The following is a 20,172-nucleotide window of genomic DNA, read 5'->3' as shown; positions in this document are numbered from 1 at the left end:
CTGGATGTAATGAGTAGTTCGTTGCTGGGAAGGCAAGTGCGGAAGGCTTCACACAGCAGCCCCTGCCTACAGCGAGCACCTTGGGGGGAGAGAACATGTCTTACGTCTGTGCACAACTCATACGTTATAGTAAACTAACTACTTAATAAATGTTTCCTGTGAGAAAAAGCACTTTGGGAGTCAAGGTCTCCTTCTTCCTCCTGAAAACCGGGCCATTGTCTCCATGGCAGCTGTCCTTGCTCGATGGCTGGATATGGCTTCCGATCCCCCTGGCTTGTAGGCGTTACATATTTCTGATTTCTACCAACAGTTACTTGCTATGTCAGTCTTATTGGAAAAGGAAAACTCCGCTGTTTTACTTGACTTTAAGTTATCACTGAGAGCATGGGCAGGTTCCCCACGACGATAACTTCTCAGTGAAGTCGCTCCCTTAGTCAATCAAGTATCTGTGAATTATAAAATTTCTTTTGTGCCAGTCAATGCCTGCATGCTCTGACCACCACATAACTGACAGGATTTAACCACGGATATTACTGCTTCCGCCTAAGAAGCTTTGGCCACATCATGTGACTGCTGATAAAAAATAAAGACCGAATGAGCCCACATAAAATCCCAGTGTAATGTGCACTGTGGCTGCTTGGATGGAATCTCCATAGTTATTTCGCTATAAAATGTTCAGAAAAGTCAGTGTGTCACCGTATTGTCATGGCTGCCTGAGTGTCAAATGTCAGTTATAGACCTTCGACCCCAAGCCTCTGGGTCAGAGAGTGAGATACAGGTGCAAATAATCAGTAAGCTTCTAGGAGTCTAAGTAAAAAAAAGAAAGAAGAGGGGACTTAGAATTAAGTTCACTTGGAATTACTGGCCATGGTTGAGCATCTGCGCAGCTTACTGGCTCCTAAAGGGAAAGGAGTGCAACTCTCCACAGCAGATGCGGCCAGAAGCTTCCAGAAGCTTCCAGGAACCAGAGCACTCAACTGGCCGAGAAAGAGCATGTGCTTCAATCCGGTCTACTGACCGTTTGAAAGGGCAGCACTGTTCCCTCCCAAAACTGGAGTTCAGGCTACCCGAGACCGCTCATTCCAGGGACAGGAGAGGTCAGAAACGACTAACAACTCCTTGTCATCACTGGTGGACACGAACAGCTCTCCTGAGTAGTCTTGTCTCTTGCACAAATTAAAATTTGACTTTTATCTTCTAATATCCCAACACTAAAAAGAAAGCAGTCAGTGACCATCTTACACCAGCTCATTTTATAGATGACTGAGAAATAAAGACCCTTAGCTGCAACTTATTTTCAAGTCAATTATATATCAAACTTGCTTAACTGCCTTTGGAAATTGCCTTTGAAATTCCTCGAAGTCCCCCATGAAGTACATGGTATACAACCTTTTAAGTTAGCATTTGCATCGCAAAGACTCGTGAACCACCTTTTAGTAAATAAAATATGGCTACTTTTCCCTCCGATGTGAGAACAGGGAGATCTGCTTCTCCAGCGGAATATTAAATAACGTAGTTGGTTTCGCATTTAGGGGCCATGTGGGAAAAAGTACATCTAAACACTAGAATCACTCTCAGTCTATAGCAAGATGTTCAAACCATTAGAACACGAAGGCGAGAGAGACCACGAGACCGGGATGTAACCCATCCTGCGCTGCCCTCACTAAATGAGTTCTCAGCACAACTGCCCCGCAGTTTACACAGCGACTCTTTCTTGTCCCGTTTCCTTCACAACCGCACGTGCAAAACTGATGCAACCGCCCCGGCACCTTTCACAAGGCCTTACCCCAGGGGCAACGACCTGTGCAGGCCCACGACGCAAGTTGTGCAAGCAATGCCCCAGCCAGTGCCCTTTCCCTCAAACCTCACTGTTCTGTTGTTTCCCAGGCCCTTGCGAAAAAAATGTGCTTGACGAAATATGGTGCATGGAGATTTAGAAAACGCCTAAACTAAACATGAACGTCTGAGTGTCACAAACTCCCCTATTAACACCAGGCAAGATCTCAAAATAGTTTCCCTATGCCACCCTGTTGCCTTCCGCAAGGCCCTAATAGTCAGTAGGGAAAAAGGCACTCATTCATGAGTTAAGGAATGGAAATGCTAAATGCACAGCCCAGGACGGGCAGTTTAAGAAAAGCCTCATTTGCTCCAGGACAGTCTGTAGATTTCCTTCAGGGGGACTAACAGAAAAAGCACTAAAAAGGCAGAACTCAGCAGAAAAACAAACACCAGCCTTGTATCCAGGGAGTGTACTGCTCCGTACACGTGTACATATGCCCTGTGAAGCCGTCCGCACAGACAACGAGAGAAACCACACATTGTAACTTTCTCTACGGTCCTACAAACCAAAACGGAGTAAATGGGTTAGAAAAAATGAAATCGTTCTTCTAAACCTGCTTAACTGCATCACATACCAAATTGGAAGAAAAGTCTACTAAAGACTTCAACTTCTGAACTACATACAGCCCCTTGTGATGATGTAATAAGGTTGCTTGGGTTTGGCTCTCCCTGTTTGGGAGGATTATGGTTTAAGGATAAACTTGTCAGTCTCAATGTCTCTATGAAGTTCCCAACATCAGTCCTGAAGTCTTACTTTGCACACGTGAGTAACCTTTTTACGATCAGGTATGGCAAGTTTTCTTAGATCACATCGACGGGAGTTTTCAAACATTTTTAAAAGGAAAAGACGAGTACGTCTTGCAGTGGCTCTTCCCCTCCCTCTGATGGTGTGTGAGGCAAGGGTCCCTACGAAACACTCAGGGAACAGAACTCCTCGGGCAACAATCACAGTCGCTGCAACCCTCACCCACATTACAAAGTTTCAACTACACCCTAACGTCTGTGATGGTTCTGGGCTCCCCCTCTAGCTCATGAGGATAATCTTGCCTATAATTCTGAGCCCCTTTCCACTGCTGCACGAACCTAACTAGAAGAGGGTGTCGGGACGGCGACCACTGAGTCAGCCCGTAGTCACTGCGGAGCCGTTTATGTGGTGAAGGCGAACGCAGGGGTGGATTTGCTGGATGGTGCCCAGCAGTGAACGAGGGTAAGAGTCACTGCTGAGGGAAGCCACAAATCCAAATGTGTTTGGTGTAAGAGGCGTCATACAGAGAGGCCTGATCTAACATTTCAGTTGCCCCCATGCCCACTCTGGAAGACCACACACACACACACACACACACACACAAGCAGTCATGCTACCGTGACTGTGACGAGGAAGCCCTCTTTGGAAACCTTACTAAGCCTGTGGCATTTTGAATACCCTCAAAAGGGGTCACATTATCCTTCAAGGCTGTAGTTCATTCTGCTAACAATTCAGTCATTCAAGGTCAAGTCTCATGAGCCAGGAAGTGTGATCAAGGTAGGTATTGTAGACTTTCATCAGCAACCAGGAAAGCGACCACAGAATAGTGACAAATTGTTCATGGTTCATGAACTGGCTCTAAGTGCAATTGCAGAACAATGAAGTATTCTGACCAAAGGCAGTGTGTTTGGACCAATATCTATTATTTATTGCGCAATTTGCAAAGCACTGTGTAACACATCACATATATTATTATCTCAACTGTTTCTCGAGTGAGCGTATGAGGTAGATATTGTGTCCACATCTTACAGAGAATACGACAGTGTCTGAAAGATAAGACACCTGCCCATGATCTCACTGCTAGGGTGAAGTCAAACCGTAATGTGCGGTTATCACACCATCTGTATCACACACCAGGGTGAGCTGCCGGCAAGAAAACCTACACCCACATATGAGAGATCCCCGTTTTCAGAGAGAAGCAGAACCTTTTGTCTTATAATCACATAGTACCAATGTCATCACTGTCTGAATATAGGTGTCTCTAAATTACTCTTCCAGTTTACTGATTCTGCTAAAATGTCTTCAGAAATGCATGATCAGTGAGCTGCCCAGCAAATCCCCTAAAACACAGCACACAATCAAATGAGACTTTATCTCTAGTGAGTGTAAATTACACTTGGGATTTAGCTTATAGCTACACCACACACAGATATGTATAAAAATTTTAGGTTCAAGGTTATCACTGTAACAGCAAAAGACAGGAAAACTAATGTTCCTCAGTAACAGTTATGGTATATCCATTCAGTAGAATCTCATGGAGTCAAAAAACAGAAATGGGTTCCTTGTTTCTTACATACTGATATGGAACGATCTCCACTTCAGGCCAGGGGTGAGCCCAGTACAGCACATCATATGTGAAAACCTCCCCCCGCACCCCCCACACATACATGTATTTGTTTAGGCACAGAATCTTTCTCAAAGTATACAGGAAGCTGACCACGCCCGCCTCGAGGAAGAGGAACTAGGAGCTGAAGCACAGGAGCAGGAGATGCCCTTTATCCTGAATCACATTTGTATCTTGACCTATGGGAAAAGTGAACAACTTTTCCAAACATTTTCTTAACTAAAAGAAACAGGGACTAATTATACATTTGACAAATTACGGTGGCGATTTCTTTCTTTTCTTTTTTAAAGACCACAGGAGCAGCAGGCAGGACAGCAAAGGACAGACTGCCACGAGGCGATGGCGAAGGGCTACGGTCAGAGGGCAGAGTAAGGGAGTAGAGGGAGATGAAATTCTCCCTTCTGGGGCAGTCCTAAGAACCCGGCCTCGCTGTATGTAGCCCATCGGTCAGTCAGGGCCTATGGCTTCATGAGCCTGTTTGTGAGGTCACTGTGGGCCCTTCTGCCTCGCTCAGGTTTCCATTGCCTGTTGCCTAAAAGCGCCCTCTATCTCCCCGGCCCCCACTCCCATCGACAATGAAAATCTTTGCCATTTGGGTGGAGGTCTCATCTTCAGTAGCTTCTCCCTGCCGAATGAGGCGTAGAGAGGTCTCCACCTATGGGTCAACATACAATGATGACTTTTGATCGCAGGGAGAAAACTAAAAACAAAACCACCACCAACAAAAAAAACCCTTCAAAGTTTTCTTATGAGAATCACTATAAAGTTACAATGTAAATAATTTTTTAATGTGAAAAGGCATAAAATTTCATTTACAGACTTGTCTTTTATCCATCATGTAACATCAAATGCACCTGTGATCCCTTAAAATAAGATGCTTTTGAGGGGAAAGTGCCAAATCAAAGACATCATTATGGAAAAACATGCATACTTGACTGAATTTCACAGAGGATAAAGGCCATTATTTTACATAGTTTTAAACTCCCTAGCTCCTGACAGGGTTCTCAGGATAGTTTCTCAGCTAATGTAGCAAATCGATTAATGATTAAATTAGCAGCTATAGTGCCTCCTGATAACTGTATAAAGTAAGTGGATAATTCAGGAGTAAGTGGCTTCTGCACTTTAATTACTTTGAAACAACATAATTTAGTACCAAATGTTTACATACCCATTATAATGGCTAGGCTGTGAAATCAGCATTATTTACATCTGATCAGCTCTACAAAACTCAATTTTTCCTTAGAAAACAGTAGAAATCCCAAGGAATAAAGGAGAGACTACTAATGAAAGTCACGTTCACTAATCTAGCACCGTAATTCCAGTCTCAGGCCACCCCAGGAGGCTGGGAGGAGGAAGGGACGAGGTGAGGAGGTTGGAAAAGGGTAGTTCTGGATTTGTAGCCCCATCTGTTGCTCTAGGCAAACACAGGATCTAGCGGGAGAGGAAAACTGCTGAGGCTGAAATTTAACACAAAAGCTTTTGGTTCAGGCGACAAGGAGGCCCTCCAGAACTGCATAGTCAGCGTGTCCAGAAGGCAGTGCTGGAGGCCGCCTCAGGAACTAGGGGGCTTCTTCTTGGCATCCAAGTCCTTTTTAATTTCTTCAAGCTTTTTAGCCAGATTTGGGATCTTTAAAGAGAAAAAGAAGATTATAATTTTGCATCTACCTGATATTCTTCTACGTTTCTTCCTCCAACAATAAAGGGTTGCTGTTAAGTCTTTATATTCCCCTGAAAGCGACTTAGCCTTGGGGCTGCATAAGAAGGATCTCGGAAGCTGTAAACTGAAGTATGTTCCCTCTTTAGAAGCTAGATCCTCACTTCTACTTTTATATACTCACTGAGCACCTCAATCCACTGCCAAATAGAAGCTGTGCATATGAACTATGAGGGTGATATAAAGTAATAAAGTTCCTGCACAGAAAACCACGTAACTCAAGTGAAGGTTGACAAAGAGTTTCCTTTGTCACACTAAAAGCTTCAACACAAACAAATCAAAAGTTAATATATTTGCCTTCCTTCCCTCTTCCCGCCTCTTCCTTCCCTTCCCCCTCTTTTAAACAACCTTTCCAGAGGCCCCACTCATGGGCAGTTTTGTCACCTGCTTTTCAACTTCCCCTTCTGTAAAATGAGGCTGACAGAACTCTGAAAAGACTTAGTCTTTGAATTCCCATCTATCACGTAATTGTCCACAGAGCTGTAAGGAGACTCACTCAGTGGCTAATTACTCCGGGCCAACGGGCCCGGCTCAGGTCACACGACCATCCAAACTGGTGGGGTTCTGCCCTCTTGTGGTCAAGTGGAGGACAGAAGCTCCTGTGACGTGGTTTTTTCAAACAATAGAAAATCTTTCTTCAAAATTCAGGGCATTTTCCTCAGGTCTATGGACTTCACTTACGCTGGAAGGCACACCTGACTTCAACAAAGACAAGTCACTACAAAATAGTGACATGGAGTCGGGGAGGACACGGATACAGTCACTTACGTCATAGTTCTGGGCCAGATACATTCCAACCACGTTGCCAAAAGTAAATCCAAGCTGAAAGAACAGAACAGGAAGAGTTACACTGGACACCAAGTTCTGTGCCACCTGATACCAAACCAAACTATGCAGACAACAGTCTAAGGAGCTGAGGACAGTTAAAGACCCCAGTGTCCGGCCGAGGTCTAGGCAGCGTGGGATTCGGTTCCCTTCTGTAAAATAAACGTAGAAATACTCTCCCAAAAGGTTAAGGAGCATACAGAAGTGAGAATGAACGGTAGAACTGAGCAAATCTCCCCTAGAATCTCCCTGTCCCCTCACAACTCCCATAAATACCTGACTGTCAGTTCTGGAAACCCAAGGTAAAGTGATAATTCTGTTGCTAAAAGCAACTTGCTTTTTGTCTTTCTTTCTTCTTTGGTTTTAAGTATTGGTACTTCTTGTTACATCAAATAAAAAATATCGGATTTAAAAAAAGTACTCAGCTAAATGGTAGGATCTTAGAAAATAAAGAGATTTTCACGGTTCAACCTCTTATTTCAAGTGGAATGTGAGGCGCAGGACAGGGAAGGGTTTTTTTTCAAGGTCATTCACAACAAAGAAACACAGGACAACCTAAATTAGATTCACGCTCAAACCAAAAATGTATCAGGAGAGAAAAGCACAGGAAACTCTGACATATAACCAAGAGGGCACCTGGCTTAGCCCTGGGCCCATGAGGGAGCACCTGGCTTAGCCCTGGGCCTGGCTGGGACCTAACAGGCAGAGCACTTACCTCCTGTGGAAGTAGAGGTTCCCTAACCAGCTCTTACTCAGGGAGGAGAGAGAGGCATGGCTCTTATTCATTTTTTTTTTTTAATGTTTTTTAATTTATTTCTGAGAGAGAGACAGCATGAGCAGGGAGGGTCAGAGAGAAAGGGAGATACAGAATCTGAAACAGGCTCCAGGCTGTGAGCTGTCAGCACAGAGCCTGACGCAGGGCTCCAACCCACGAACCGTGAGATCATGACCTGAGCCAAATTCGGACGCTTAACTGACTGAGCATCCAGGCGCCCCGAAGCATGGCTTTTAGAGAACTATAACTGCGTATGCCACTGGGTGACTCTTTTCCTGAACAAAAACCGTTTCATGAAAACCTAAAGCACTCCATTTCCAACAAAAGAACCAAAGCTCCTTAAACTCTGAACTCCAGTGATGGTCTGCAACGCCCTGGGCTTTTTCCCTCCAATAATTAAGAATGTCCAATGGGACGCCTAATTTCATAAATTCAAACTGGCATCTGGATTTTTTCGCCATCATTTTCTTTAATCAGTTTTGCTCCTACTCAACGGAGGTTAACAGAAAAAGCGTGGCACGTAACACCATCAGTTCTAAATGGTGTGATCTAACCTTGTCTTCGAGTCGGAGATACATATAGGGAAACAAAACACAGCCTTGCTGAGCTTTAAACACCAAAAGCACAATTTAAATTGGTTTGTTGTTAGTAAATTAAGCATAAATGAGGCTCTCCTCGATCTAATCACAGACCATTTTCTAATCATTTGATTAATTAGATACACCTTGTGAAAACATAGTTTTGCCAAGGTAACAGCAAGAAGCAAAATGATTTTGTTTCACTTCTGTGGGTTGAAACCAGGTAGACAGAGGCTTTCCAAATCCAGAAAGAGTATTAAATTTACTTAGAAGATGAGAAAAAAAATCAACTGAGAATTTTAGCTCTAACATCAAGCAACCAAGCAGAGAAAACAAAGTTGCAAATTTTCAAGAAAAATAGAGTTCTGCTTCTATCACTATCTAGCTGTGTACCTTTAGCCGATTGTTTCCTGATCTATAAAACATGATGCTAGCAATGTTCCTTCCAGCTCCAACATTCGAGGATTCCTGGTTCTTATCTTGCGCGTCTCAAAATAAATATGGCGTATCTAATGTGGCTTCCTTTTGGCAAGGTCACCAGCCATCAGGGCATGTGAAAAAATAGCAGTTATTTTAAAACACGACACAAAACAAAAACTATGGGTTTCTAGACAAGACATGTCCAATTCCAGTTTCAGAATACTGCCCAGTCTATCACTATGATGTTGTAAAATTACATACATAACAGAAATGTTGAGAGGCTCAGTTGTTTAAGCGTCCAACTTTGGTTCAGGGCATGATCTCATGGTCTGTAGGTTCAAGCCCCATGTCGGCCTCTGTGCTGACAGCCAGCTCAGAGCCTGGGGGCTTGCTTCAGATTCAGTGTCTCCTTCTCTCTCTGCCCTTCCCCTGCTCAACAGGCAAGTTTACACAGAAAAAAATATGTATATATAAAATCTCAAACTGAGGAATGGTGACTCATTAAACTGACAAAGTTAGTATGGAGCCAGATTACAGAAGGTCTTGAATGAGTCTGAAACCTCTCTGCAGGCCAAGATTGCTGAACTTCATCCAGGCCCAGACCTGGATGCCTGGCCAAGAGTCCATCCAGATGGCTGTATGCCACCCCCTGATGCCCCCTCCATGTCACTGGTCCCTCACGGTGTTCCCTGCAGAGAAGGTAGTGCAGGAAAAAGAAAAGTGACTGCTTCCCAAGCTTAACACTCAATGAATTACTATTATATCCTTTCTGCAATCATCTTGAGACTTTAGGAATATGTGGCTTCTTCCCGCAAGCACACTGTGGACAAAAAATGGCAAAACACCAGGGGCTGGGGAACAGAGGAGTGACATGAGCAAATTGGTCAGAGGACAAACGGGTGGGAGGAAAAGGCTGCTGCTAAGAGTCAAGGAGGAAGTCCAGACTGGCCCAGGGCCTCGCACATTAGAGACGGCACTTCCCCGCTCTGCAATCACACACTCTGCATTCACACTGTACATGTAGAGTCCGTGTTGCTCCACAATCCATTACCCATGATTCTGAAACCCGAAACTCTACTCAAACTGTTTTACTGTAACCCATTCGGCAGCAAAATCACACCTGACCTGAACTGATATGAGACTACTTATAGTCTGTCACATTCAGGGTAGATACTCTCTTTTTGCTACAGAAAAAGCAATCTTTAAACATGGGATCCTGTCCTACACCCCACTGCAGAATATGAGTAATAGGAAATATTTTAATGTATGTTGTAACAGAGTGCTATAGGGCTGTTAAGTACCAGGGGACATGCAGCTTAAACCTTTCTAAAATCTGGTCCCCAAAGGTTTTGATTAAAAGATGAAAGACACTTATATGCTAAAAATAAATTCGTATCAGCCCTGTGAAAGGATTATAAAATGTCTCATACTCTTAAAGAGTTTATACAATGTATGGGAAGAAAAGCTCTATAAAAATAAAATAGTTACAAAACAACTGAAGGCAGCTCCCAGCCCAGGACCCTGAATGTAACAGGTGCGGGAGGAACCAGAACTGGGTCATGCATTAAGTGGCCAAATGAATGACAGAGAAGTGATTCTTCTAAGAAACCATATCTGAAGGAGATCAGTGTACCTCAACCTGTTATTAAAGCCTCTAATTATGCTGAGGAAGTGTTAAATTTTAAACTGGGAAGGGAACTGAATGTGGAGAATCAAGGCATGAGGTATGAATGAGGACAAGATACCTGACTAAGAAACAGGATTGATTAGAAGAGGATTTGAATTTAGAAACAGAGAGAAATAACTATGGAGCCTGTGTAGGGCTGGCTGAGGGAGATCAAAAAGCAGGCAAAGTTTAGTTCACATGCAATCTTGGTAGGATGCCAATGGCCTTACGAGCAGCAACGTGATGAAAGCACTGCTTTTTAAAAGTATTCAACTAGCAGCTCTACTCAAAATAGGCTGAATAATGAAGTACAGGTCATGGAAGGCTCAGATGAGTGTGGTAGTGGGGGGGACAGCAAGCAAACGTGACTGAATTGTTTTTCTTCTTAAAAATCAATGATGATCCCCAAAACAGACTCTTAACTACAGAGAACAAAAAGATGGTTACCAGGGAGGAGGTGGGCAGGGGAACGGGTGAAATAGGTGAAGATTAAGAGTACACTTATCTTGATGAGCACTGAGTAATGTAGAGAATTGTTGAACCACTATAGTGTACACTTGAAAGTAATATAACACTGTATGTTAACTATACTGGAATTAAAAAAAGGAATAAAAATTTTAAAATAATAATAAAATAAAAGTCAACGGTGATCAACAAAATAGAATGCAGAGTCTAGGAATAAACTTTTACATTTATGGTCAAGTGATCTTTTTAACATATTTTTAATTTTTTTTTAGTTTACCTATTTATTTTGAGAGAGACAGCCCAAGTAGGGGAGGGGCAGCAGAGGGAGACAGACTCTGAAGCAGGCTCCTCGCTGTCAGCACAGAGTCCATGTGGGGCTTTAACTCACAAAACCACCAGATCACATGAACTGAGCCAAAACCACAGGTGGATCACTGAGCCACCCAGGCGCCAAGTGATTTTTAACAAGGTTGCTAATACATTCAATAAACGATGCCAGGACAATGGGCTATCTTCATGCCAAAGAGTGAATACAGACCCCTACCTTACATCATTAACAAAAACTAACTCAAAATGGATCAAGATCTAAATGTGAAAGCTAGAACTATAAAACTCTTGTAAGAACACAGAGGAGCACATTGTCAAGACATGCATTAGGCAAAGGTTTCTTGAATATGACACCAAAACAAAAGTGACACCCCCCCAAAAAAAGGATAAACTGAACTTCATCAAAATTAAAAATGTTGATGTTTCAAAGAATACCATCACGAAAATGAAAACCCAATGGAATGGAATAAATATTTGCAAATCACCTATCAATGAGGGATTTCTATCCAGAATATAAGAATCCTGACAACTAAATAATAAAAAGACAACCTAACTTAAAAACCAGCAAAGGCTTTGACAGTCACTTCTCCAAATCACATATACATGGCCAAGGAGCACATGAAAAGACGCTCAATGTCACTAGTCATTAAGGAAATGCAAATCAAACCCACAGTGAGGAGCCACATCATGCCCAGTAGGAGGACTTCAATAAACAGATGAACAAGTTTTGAAAAGGATATGGAGAAAGTGGAACCTTCATGCACTGCTGACGGGAATGTAAATGCTAGAGCCACTTTGGAAAATGGGCTGGCAATTCCTCAAAAAGTTGAGCGCAGAGTTACTATATGTTAAGCAATTCTACTTGAGGGAATATATGCAAGAGGACTGAAACATACATCTACACAAAAACCTGCACACAAATGTTCACGGCAGGATTATTCACAACAGCCACAAGTTACAAACAAACCAAGCGCCTATGAACTGGTGAATGGATGAACAAAATGCAGTACAACATAGTATTATTCAGCCATAAAAAGGACTGAAGTACTGATTCACACTGCAAAGTGGATGAACCTTGATATCATTATACTGCATGAAAGGCAGTCGGAGAAGACCACACATTATATGACACCACTTAAAGGAAATGTCCAGAATAGTCAGGTCCATAAAGACACAAAATAAACTGGCTGTCCAGGGCTGGGGAAGAGGGGAGTGAGAAATGAATGCTAATGAGTATGTAGTTTCTTTTTGGGACAATGAAATACTGGACATAAAATAAGATAGTGGTGATGGCTGCACAATTCTGAACATAAAAAAACCCCACTGAATTCAGGGTGCCTGGGTGGCTCAGTTGGTTAAGCATCGGACTCCTGACCTCAGCTCAGATCATGGGGTCAAGCCCTGCACTGGGCGTGGTGCCTAGTTAAACAAACACTCTAATCTATACTGTAAATGGGTGAATTGTATGATGTGAATTATATCTTAAAAATATTATTTTTAATATTAAAAATATTTAAAAATTTGGCTCAGTCAAATGAGCATCTGACCTGGGCTCAGGTCATGATCTCTTGGTTCGTGAGTTCTAGTCCCACATCAGGATGGCTGCTGTCAGCCTGTCAGGGCAGAGCCCACTTCGGATCTTCAGTCCCCCTCTCTCTGCTGCTCCCCTGCGCTCTCCCAAAAATAAATAAATGTTTTTAAAAATATATTAAAAATCAATAAGACTTAGTAAAATATCAGCTATATAGGATAAAACAGGGAATCAAAGACAACTTCAAGGTTTCTGGATTGGACAAATGTTTAAAAAGAATGGAAACGTTTACAGTGATAAACATGAGGACCACTGAAACAAACTGTTGGCTTTATATATCAACACCACAGAAAATCAACTCTTTTTTATGTAGGGACTCATAAGCAGGTTAGTCACAACACTGCATTAACATAAAGCAGCACTAAGTCATAAAAAGAAGAAAGCAAAACCCAAAGCAATGGGACTCTTCTCAGTTTTGCTGCTCGACCCCTTCCCCAATCAAAACGCTATGTCTGTCCATGAGCACATACAGCTAGTTTTTACCTGGGGATGGCACCTGGCAATAAGGCAGACTGAACACTACCTAACAAGTCTGAAACAGGACTCATCAAATTACATTTTTGAAGAGCACACACTCAAACCCAAATTATGACATAGAACCTGAACCATTTCATATTTACTGACAGGGGCTTAAGAAACCTAAAAGTAACCTTATTAAAAATAAATAAAGAAATAACAGAAATAATCTCATTTTATTTAGCAAATACAGCTACAACTAGCATTCAAAAGGATACCCCAAAATGTTTTATGGTCTCATATGAGAAAAGCTACACACTGACAATAAAACTCAAAGTAGGCATTATCTAACATTAAGAAAAGATATGTTGATACTTTTATTTCTCAGTTTAAATATTTTTAAATATATTTTTAAATGTTTTTTTACTTATCTTTGAAAGAGAGAGTACCCATGAGCAGGGAAGGGTCAGAGAGAGAGGGGGACAGAGGATCCAAAGCTGGCTGCAGGCTCCAAGCTGTCAGCACAGAGTCCGATGCGGGGCTCGACCTCACGAACCACACAATCATGACTTGAGTCGAAGTCAGACGCCCAACCAACTGAGCCACCCAGGCGCCCCGATTTCTCAGTTTAATAAACACACCCAGAAAAGCTGTCTGAAGACTGCTCTGTTCTAAGGGAGCAAGGAAAAAATTAATCTTTTTGTACCTTAGTCTTTAAACATTTAAGACTTGTGAAGAAAATATCAACTGTGCTTAATAACTGCTTCAAATAATAATAAAATGCACCTTCTATCCATTAAAACAAAACTTTGCTGAGGATATAACCTAAAGCTCTTACACTACAACCACAGAGAAATGTGTTTTTAAGATGTAAGCTAGACTTTATACTCAATAATTTTCCTTAGAGAATGAAGGGGGTGAAGCTGTAAATTGTTCAACTGAGCCAGTTGCGACATTAATGAAAAAGTTAGCTGTAACATTCTGGAAAGAGGTGTATCAGGTAGAGCCGGTCTATATGTTCTCAAAGAAGCTGATTCAAATATTCAAATACCTTATGAATATCTGAGAGTTGTCATCAGGCAAACGAGGAATATCTAATTAAATAAGTGAAATAAACCACATAGTACCGCCTAAGTGCCATGTGCTTAGGAAATCGAAGTACAAGGCATGCTGCTTCCTCCCCTGGGATTTACAGTCTATTCTAGAAAGACAACACTAAATAAAATATGTGAAGGTGCAAGTGAAGGAAACAGTGCATCACCAAATGATGGTCTGAATGGGCCACACAGTTTAAGTGCTTCATGTTAGAAATCTAATGTCATTTGTACGAACACACTAAAGGAGAAAAATCACTTGATCACCAGATGGGGAGTCAGCATGATAAAATTCAACAATCACAATAATCACAATAAAAGCTCTTAAACTAGAAATAGAAGAGAATTTTGTTAATCTTTAAGGAAATAACAGGAACACATAATACTAAAACCTCAAAACCATTTTCACTAGAAGCAGAGAGTGGATATCCACTCTTACTACTGCTAGAAGTCCTAACTTGAGATATACAAAAATATTGGAAAAGAGCACAAAACTGTCCTTGCGGCCTTCATGGAGATAAGACTGTCTTCACAGTATGGCACTCACTAATTCACTTCCAAGTGAATGTACAAAATATGGGAGTTAAAAGATAAGAAAGACTGCTAGATACAAAAATCAATACACCAGGGGTACCTGGGTGGCTCAGTCAGTAAAACATCAGACCCTTGATTTTAGCTCAGGTCATGATCTCACAGTTCACAGGATGGAGCCCTGCATCAGGCTCTGTGCTGGCAGCATGGACCCTGCTTGGGATTCTTTGTCTCCCTCCCTCTCTCCTTTTCTCTTTCTCTCTCAAAATAAACAAACATTAAAAAAAAATCAATACACCAAAGTTAGTATTTCTATACATCAGCAATGAATTTGAAAATGTAATTTTAAAAAGAATGCCACTCTTAACAGCTACCTTAAAAAGTACCTGGAAATATACATATAAAAAACAAGGTACAAGACTATTACTGAGAACCTAATAGAACACTGATGAAAGACATATAAAGATGTAAATTAATGGGGAGATGGATCTTAACAGTGTCAACACTTCAGGAGCTCATGGAAAAAGATGGGAATTGAGCCATTAAGAGTAGGGAAAACCATATGGGCAGGTCTGATGGCAGGAAGGTCCACAGGTTGGTCCTGATCAGTATTCAATCTAAAACAGAGGACATATGTTGAAAGGCAGTAGGAAGGGAAAACGGGGTCAGATTCGCAAATCTTGAAAATCAAGTGTAAGTTACTTGATTTTACTACCTGATGTGGAGGATGTGGAGGGACAAAGACCACTGGCAGTTTCTGAGCATGTGAATAAGACAATACTGGACAATTACTCCGGCAGCTGCAAGAGCAGACAGGACACCAAGGGCGTCAAAGGAAACACAGAAGTAGAGAAGACAGCCTTACTTTTCTATGGCTGATCAGAATGGATTGGGAATGCCATGTTTCAAAACAAAGAACCCCAAACTAGACTAATCAGGGAAGGCTAACCAGCATGAACCTGAAATCATAAAAAATGATGTAAGAATCAGAGACATTTAGTCTAAAGACTGATGGGGGTGAGGGGGACAGGGAGACGTACCAAGGTAATGCTCCTCAGATATGTGAAGTGTTGGCATGTGGATGAAAACTGCTCTTTAACACCAAGAACGGTGTTAGATGGTGACCCAAAGTGACAGATCATCTGAGGAAGTAGTTGGGCCTATTTTATTCATTTATTTTTTTAAGTTTATTTATTTTGAGAGAGAGAGTGCACAAGCAGGTAAGGGGCAGAGAGCAGGAGAGACAGAACCCTTCCCACTGAGCCACCCATGGGCTCTGTAATGAGCCCATTTTAACCGGAGGTGACGAAACAGAAACCAGATAACGCGGTTAGCGGTGGAGGCCCCGGTGTCAGCATGGTAGTGAAACTGCATAACCTAAAGTCACTCTTCCAACTCAAGCCCACATTCCCACACCCACTAGACTGGCGCAGTAGTGCAAAGGCGGGGTAAAAAAGGCTGACGCTACGAACTTGGCAGTGGGGAACATAAAGATGGAACTTTCATGAGGTGAGTAACGAAGACCCAATGGCCTCAAACAATAGCTAATGTTTACTGAGTGCTTACTGTGTGCAAGGTAGCGCTCTCTATTCATGAATTAGCTCCTGCTCTTCACAGACTTCTAAAGCAGGTACTATTACTGTCCAGTTTATGTTGGGGGAAACTGAGGCACTGAGGAGTCAAGTAACTTGCCCAAGACTACACAGGGAAATTTATGTTCCAGGCACAGCAGGTAAAGGATACGGAGAATGAAGGAGAGAAATAAATCAAAGATTATGTTAGCATTTCAAATTTGAGACAGGGCTGGAGGACAGAGGAAGAAGTCAGGTGTGGGACATGGCTTGCAGGGTGGGGGACGGAAGAGGCCATGGGTCCAGACGTGCTGGACCCGAGACAGGTGAATCCTTCGGCAGAGGTAAAAACAAGGTGAAAAGTAACACCATCCAAGTCTTTCAAAAGCTGTAATGGGGAGACAGGAGACCAAGGGGCAAGAGAATGGCCACGTTCCAGTGACTTCCGAGCTAGGAATTTAATGAATGGCAGCAGCATCTCTCCTTGAATGCCGAGACTTCTGAATCTTCAAATCAGATACATGCATATTTTTACACAAGCAAAAGTCTATTCCAAAACTCTGCAAAAGCACTTATAAAGTATAATGGAATCAATAAGCTACAGCTGTAGAAGTCTCAATGCTATCACCTTACACTCTGGGGCTGATACTATTTTTTTCTTTTTAAAGTTTATTTTTGAGAGAGAGAGAGAGAGAGAGAGAGAGAGAGAGAGAACACGAGTGGGGGAGGGGCAGAGAGAGAGAGGGAGACACTGAATCTGAAACAGGCTCGAGGCTCCAAGCTGTCCGCACAGAGCCCCATGTGGGGCTTAACTCAGAGCCCTGAGACCATGACCTGAATCGAAATCGGATGCTTAACCGACTGAGCCACCCAGGCGCCACTAACTGATACTGTCTTTAAACTTTGTGTTTCCTACAACTAAATGACACTAATTATTTCTACTGCCTCCTAAACTAACACCTAGTTAGGACACTGGAGAAACTTCCCGAGGCAAAGGGTACAGCCCTGTCCTGGCTGGGCAGTTTATGTCAAGGATACCTTTTTCCCCGTAGAGATTTTAAAAATCAATTACCACAGCTACCATATGTTTGCACGTACAGGAGGATTAGGAGGAACTTAACGGAGGACCGTGGGGGAGGAGAAGGGGAGAAATGGTGGGGGAGAGGGGGAGAGGCAAACCATGAGAGACTCTTGAATGCTAAGAAACAAACTGAGGACTGATGGATGTGGGAGGAGGGGGGGAGATGGGCATGGAGGAGGGCACTTGTGGGGATGAGCACTGGGTGTTGTATGGAAACCAACTTGACAATAAACTATTAAAAAAAAAGAAACAAAACAAATGAGCAAAGGAGTAAAAGAGAGAGGCAAACCAAAAATCAGACTCTTAACTACAGAGAACAAACTGATGGTCACCACAGGGGAGGGGAGTGGGGGATGGGAATCAAGGAGGGCACTTGTGGTGAGCACAGGCTCATGGAAGTATTGAGTCGCCATATTGTCCAGCTGGAACTAATATCACATTGTATGTTCACTAACTGGAATTTAAGTAAAAACTTTTAAAAAGAAAAAAAAAAATCAATTACCATCTCAAAAACAAAAAACTCAAAAAGCCAGAAAGGGCACTTGGTGATTCCCTCTGATAAAGAGTATAACATGCAGGAAAGCATCTCATCTCCAGGGCACTCAGGAAGACAAAGGAGCACCTGCTTCTTGTCCGAATCAGAGACTGGAAGTGTCAAGTGTGGACGGCTCAAAAACTTGCAAGAGGCACTTTCACTTGGAAATGGTTTGTGAGACGCGCTGAAACCTTCACCAGGCAATCTCTGAAAAACACTCGGCTTCGGGGCGCCTGGGTGGCTCAGTCGGTTAAGCGTCCGACTTCGGCTCAGATCATGATCTCTCATGGTTCCTGGGTTCGAGCCCCGCGTCGGGCTCTGTGCTGACAGCTCAGAGCCTGGAGCTGCTTCAGATTCTGTGTCTCCCTCTCTCTCTCACCCTCCCCTGCTCTCGCTCTCTCTCAGAAATAAAACATTAAAAAGAAAAAAAATTAACTCTGCTTTAAAAAAAAAATACACTCGGCTTTGCCAGAAAGCCGGTTTTTCACAGAAATCAAGAGCCAAGAGATATAATTTATTTACTCAAAGTAACACTAATTTCCCCCCACAACGAGCGCTATGGAAGAGCTGCCTGCACACCAGGGTCTGACTCATCCATGCCAGCAACCAGCCTTCCTCAAGGTCTGGAAGCTCTAAAAGGCCTGACGAGCCCCCGCCCCCCCCCCCCCCCCCCCAAAACCTCCTACTCCGACCTTGAGCTTCTGCGCCTCGTGGGAGCTTATTCCTGCCCCCCACCCCGCCGTCTTCCGTTCTCAAAAACCCAACCCGCAGGGCTCTCCCGCAGGGATGGGGGGCGGGGTGCGGGCGGGCAGAAGGGGGAGGCCGCGAAGTCACGCAGGACGTCAGAAGCTTTCACACCAGGACTACACAGGGCCCTCCGGGGCGGCCAGAAGCGGCTCTGAAAACGCCTGCTGACGTCAACCTCCAAGTTTCGGTGACTTGAATGACTGCACAACGGGACGACTGCAAAGGGATGGGCGCCCGGCGGAAACAGAACCCCGCAGCCCACGCCGGGCGACGAGCGGGCGCCGCGGGGCCGCGGACCCACGCGCACATCCCCACACCCCGTGGCCCGGCTCCGGAGCCCTCGAGGGCCCCGAAGCCGCCCCGGGGCCCCTGCTGGGCAGCGCCACTCACCAGAAACTGGAGCATGGTGTCCGCGCGGCGGGAGCGAAGGGCGGCGGCAGCTCGGCGGGCCGGTCCGAGCCTGCCTCTGCCGGCGCGGGGGGCGGAACCCGCCGTGGGCTTCCGGGTCACGCCCGGCCCCGCCCGCGCCTCCCGCCTCGCCTCGCCTCGCCCCGCCTCACCCGCGAGCCCCTCGCGGCGCCCCGGCGCCCCCTGGCGGAGCGCCCCGGCATTACCGCCTGAACTGGCCAGCTGGTGTCAAGGCGGAGGAGGAGCAAGTCCCAAGTCCCAGGCTTGGCCAGACAGCTTTGGGCATTCACATTCCACGACGCCAGTCCCCAAATCCCGCTTCTGGAAACCTGGGTTGGGCCTCGGGATCTATATTACTACCTGCATCCCAACGATTCTGATGCACAGTCAGGCTTAGGACCCCCTGACCTAGAAGGACTGCAGGAGGCCGTGTCCCAACTCTAGGTGCAAAGCAGAATCTGTGGAGCTTTTGCAACATAATCCACCCGGACCTCAGGCAGAATCTATGGGAGGCGAGGAGGGCTGTACTTTTCAAAGGTGCCGCCTGTACCTGTGCAACCTGCAAGAAGCACCTGTGATAGAGGTTAGGTGCTTAAGTTGGAGGCCTCTGGAGTCTGGCACAGCTGTGTGCAATTCATGACTGCCTTCACTTCCTGGTTACTTAACCCCTCTGGAGTTTGCCTTCCTTCTCTATAAATGGGTCTAATGCCAGCTCCCTTGTTGAATCGTGGGACTCAAATGAGACGTGAGGGATCAATAAATGCTTGTCATGTAAACTGGTGAGGCCAGTGAGCTCTAGGAGACCTCTCCCCATCCTATCTCCACACCGAGCTGCTCTATCATACCCTGGACCACCTCCTGCTCCTGGCCTTTGAAACGCTCAACAGTCTCCCTTAACACGCACTTACAAAGGAAGAGCAGCTTTTCTCTTTGCTCTCAACCTTCAGAACTCACCCTTGTCTGTTATATGAAGCCGAACTCTCGTTCCAAACTATAACCAAATCGTATTAGCTTAAGCCATATGGAGTGTGGAGACACAGTGGGCAATGAGGGGGGGAACAGGAAAGGTATCAGGAATTAAGCATTTTCTCTCCATTTCTGCTTTCCTCCATAAAGTTACAGATCACTAACAAAGCAAAGCAAAACAAAAAAAGAAACATTCAAATTGCTAGAGAAAAAA

At 44.1% G+C, this 20,172-nt stretch overlaps 1 protein-coding gene across 1 annotated transcript; it reads right to left on the bottom strand.

Annotated features, from left to right (window-relative positions):
* Positions 1-3,488: 3,488 nt before the first annotated feature.
* On the bottom strand, positions 3,489-19,358 carry STMP1 (short transmembrane mitochondrial protein 1). The gene is made up of 4 exons (XM_039243125.1): positions 19,353-19,358; positions 18,975-19,214; positions 6,691-6,744; positions 3,489-5,835 (listed from the first exon to the last, which is right to left on the bottom strand). Exons 1-4 carry the CDS (start codon positions 19,356-19,358, stop codon positions 5,761-5,763), a joined length of 375 nt encoding a protein of 124 aa, XP_039099056.1. The 3' UTR covers positions 3,489-5,760.
* Between the last annotated feature and the right edge of the window lie 814 nt (positions 19,359-20,172).

Source organism: Hyaena hyaena, unplaced genomic scaffold, assembly GCF_003009895.1.
Source record: "Hyaena hyaena isolate Hyena2069 unplaced genomic scaffold, ASM300989v1 scaffold_8, whole genome shotgun sequence".
NCBI lineage: Eukaryota > Metazoa > Chordata > Mammalia > Carnivora > Hyaenidae > Hyaena > Hyaena hyaena.
Note: the sequence above shows the minus strand (reverse complement) of the source record. Positions and strands in the feature narration are given on the sequence as shown.

What these genes read in the sequence shown, in the direction of transcription:
- STMP1 (XM_039243125.1), bottom strand. An exon ending in ACACCATGCTCCAGTTTCTG is followed by an intron (nt 6,745 to 18,974) that starts GTGAGTGGCGCT and finishes CTGTTCTTTCAG; the next exon opens with CTTGGATTTACTTTTGGCAA. An exon ending in ATCTGGCCCAGAACTATGAC is followed by an intron (nt 5,836 to 6,690) that starts GTAAGTGACTGT and finishes TTCTCTTTAAAG; the next exon opens with ATCCCAAATCTGGCTAAAAA.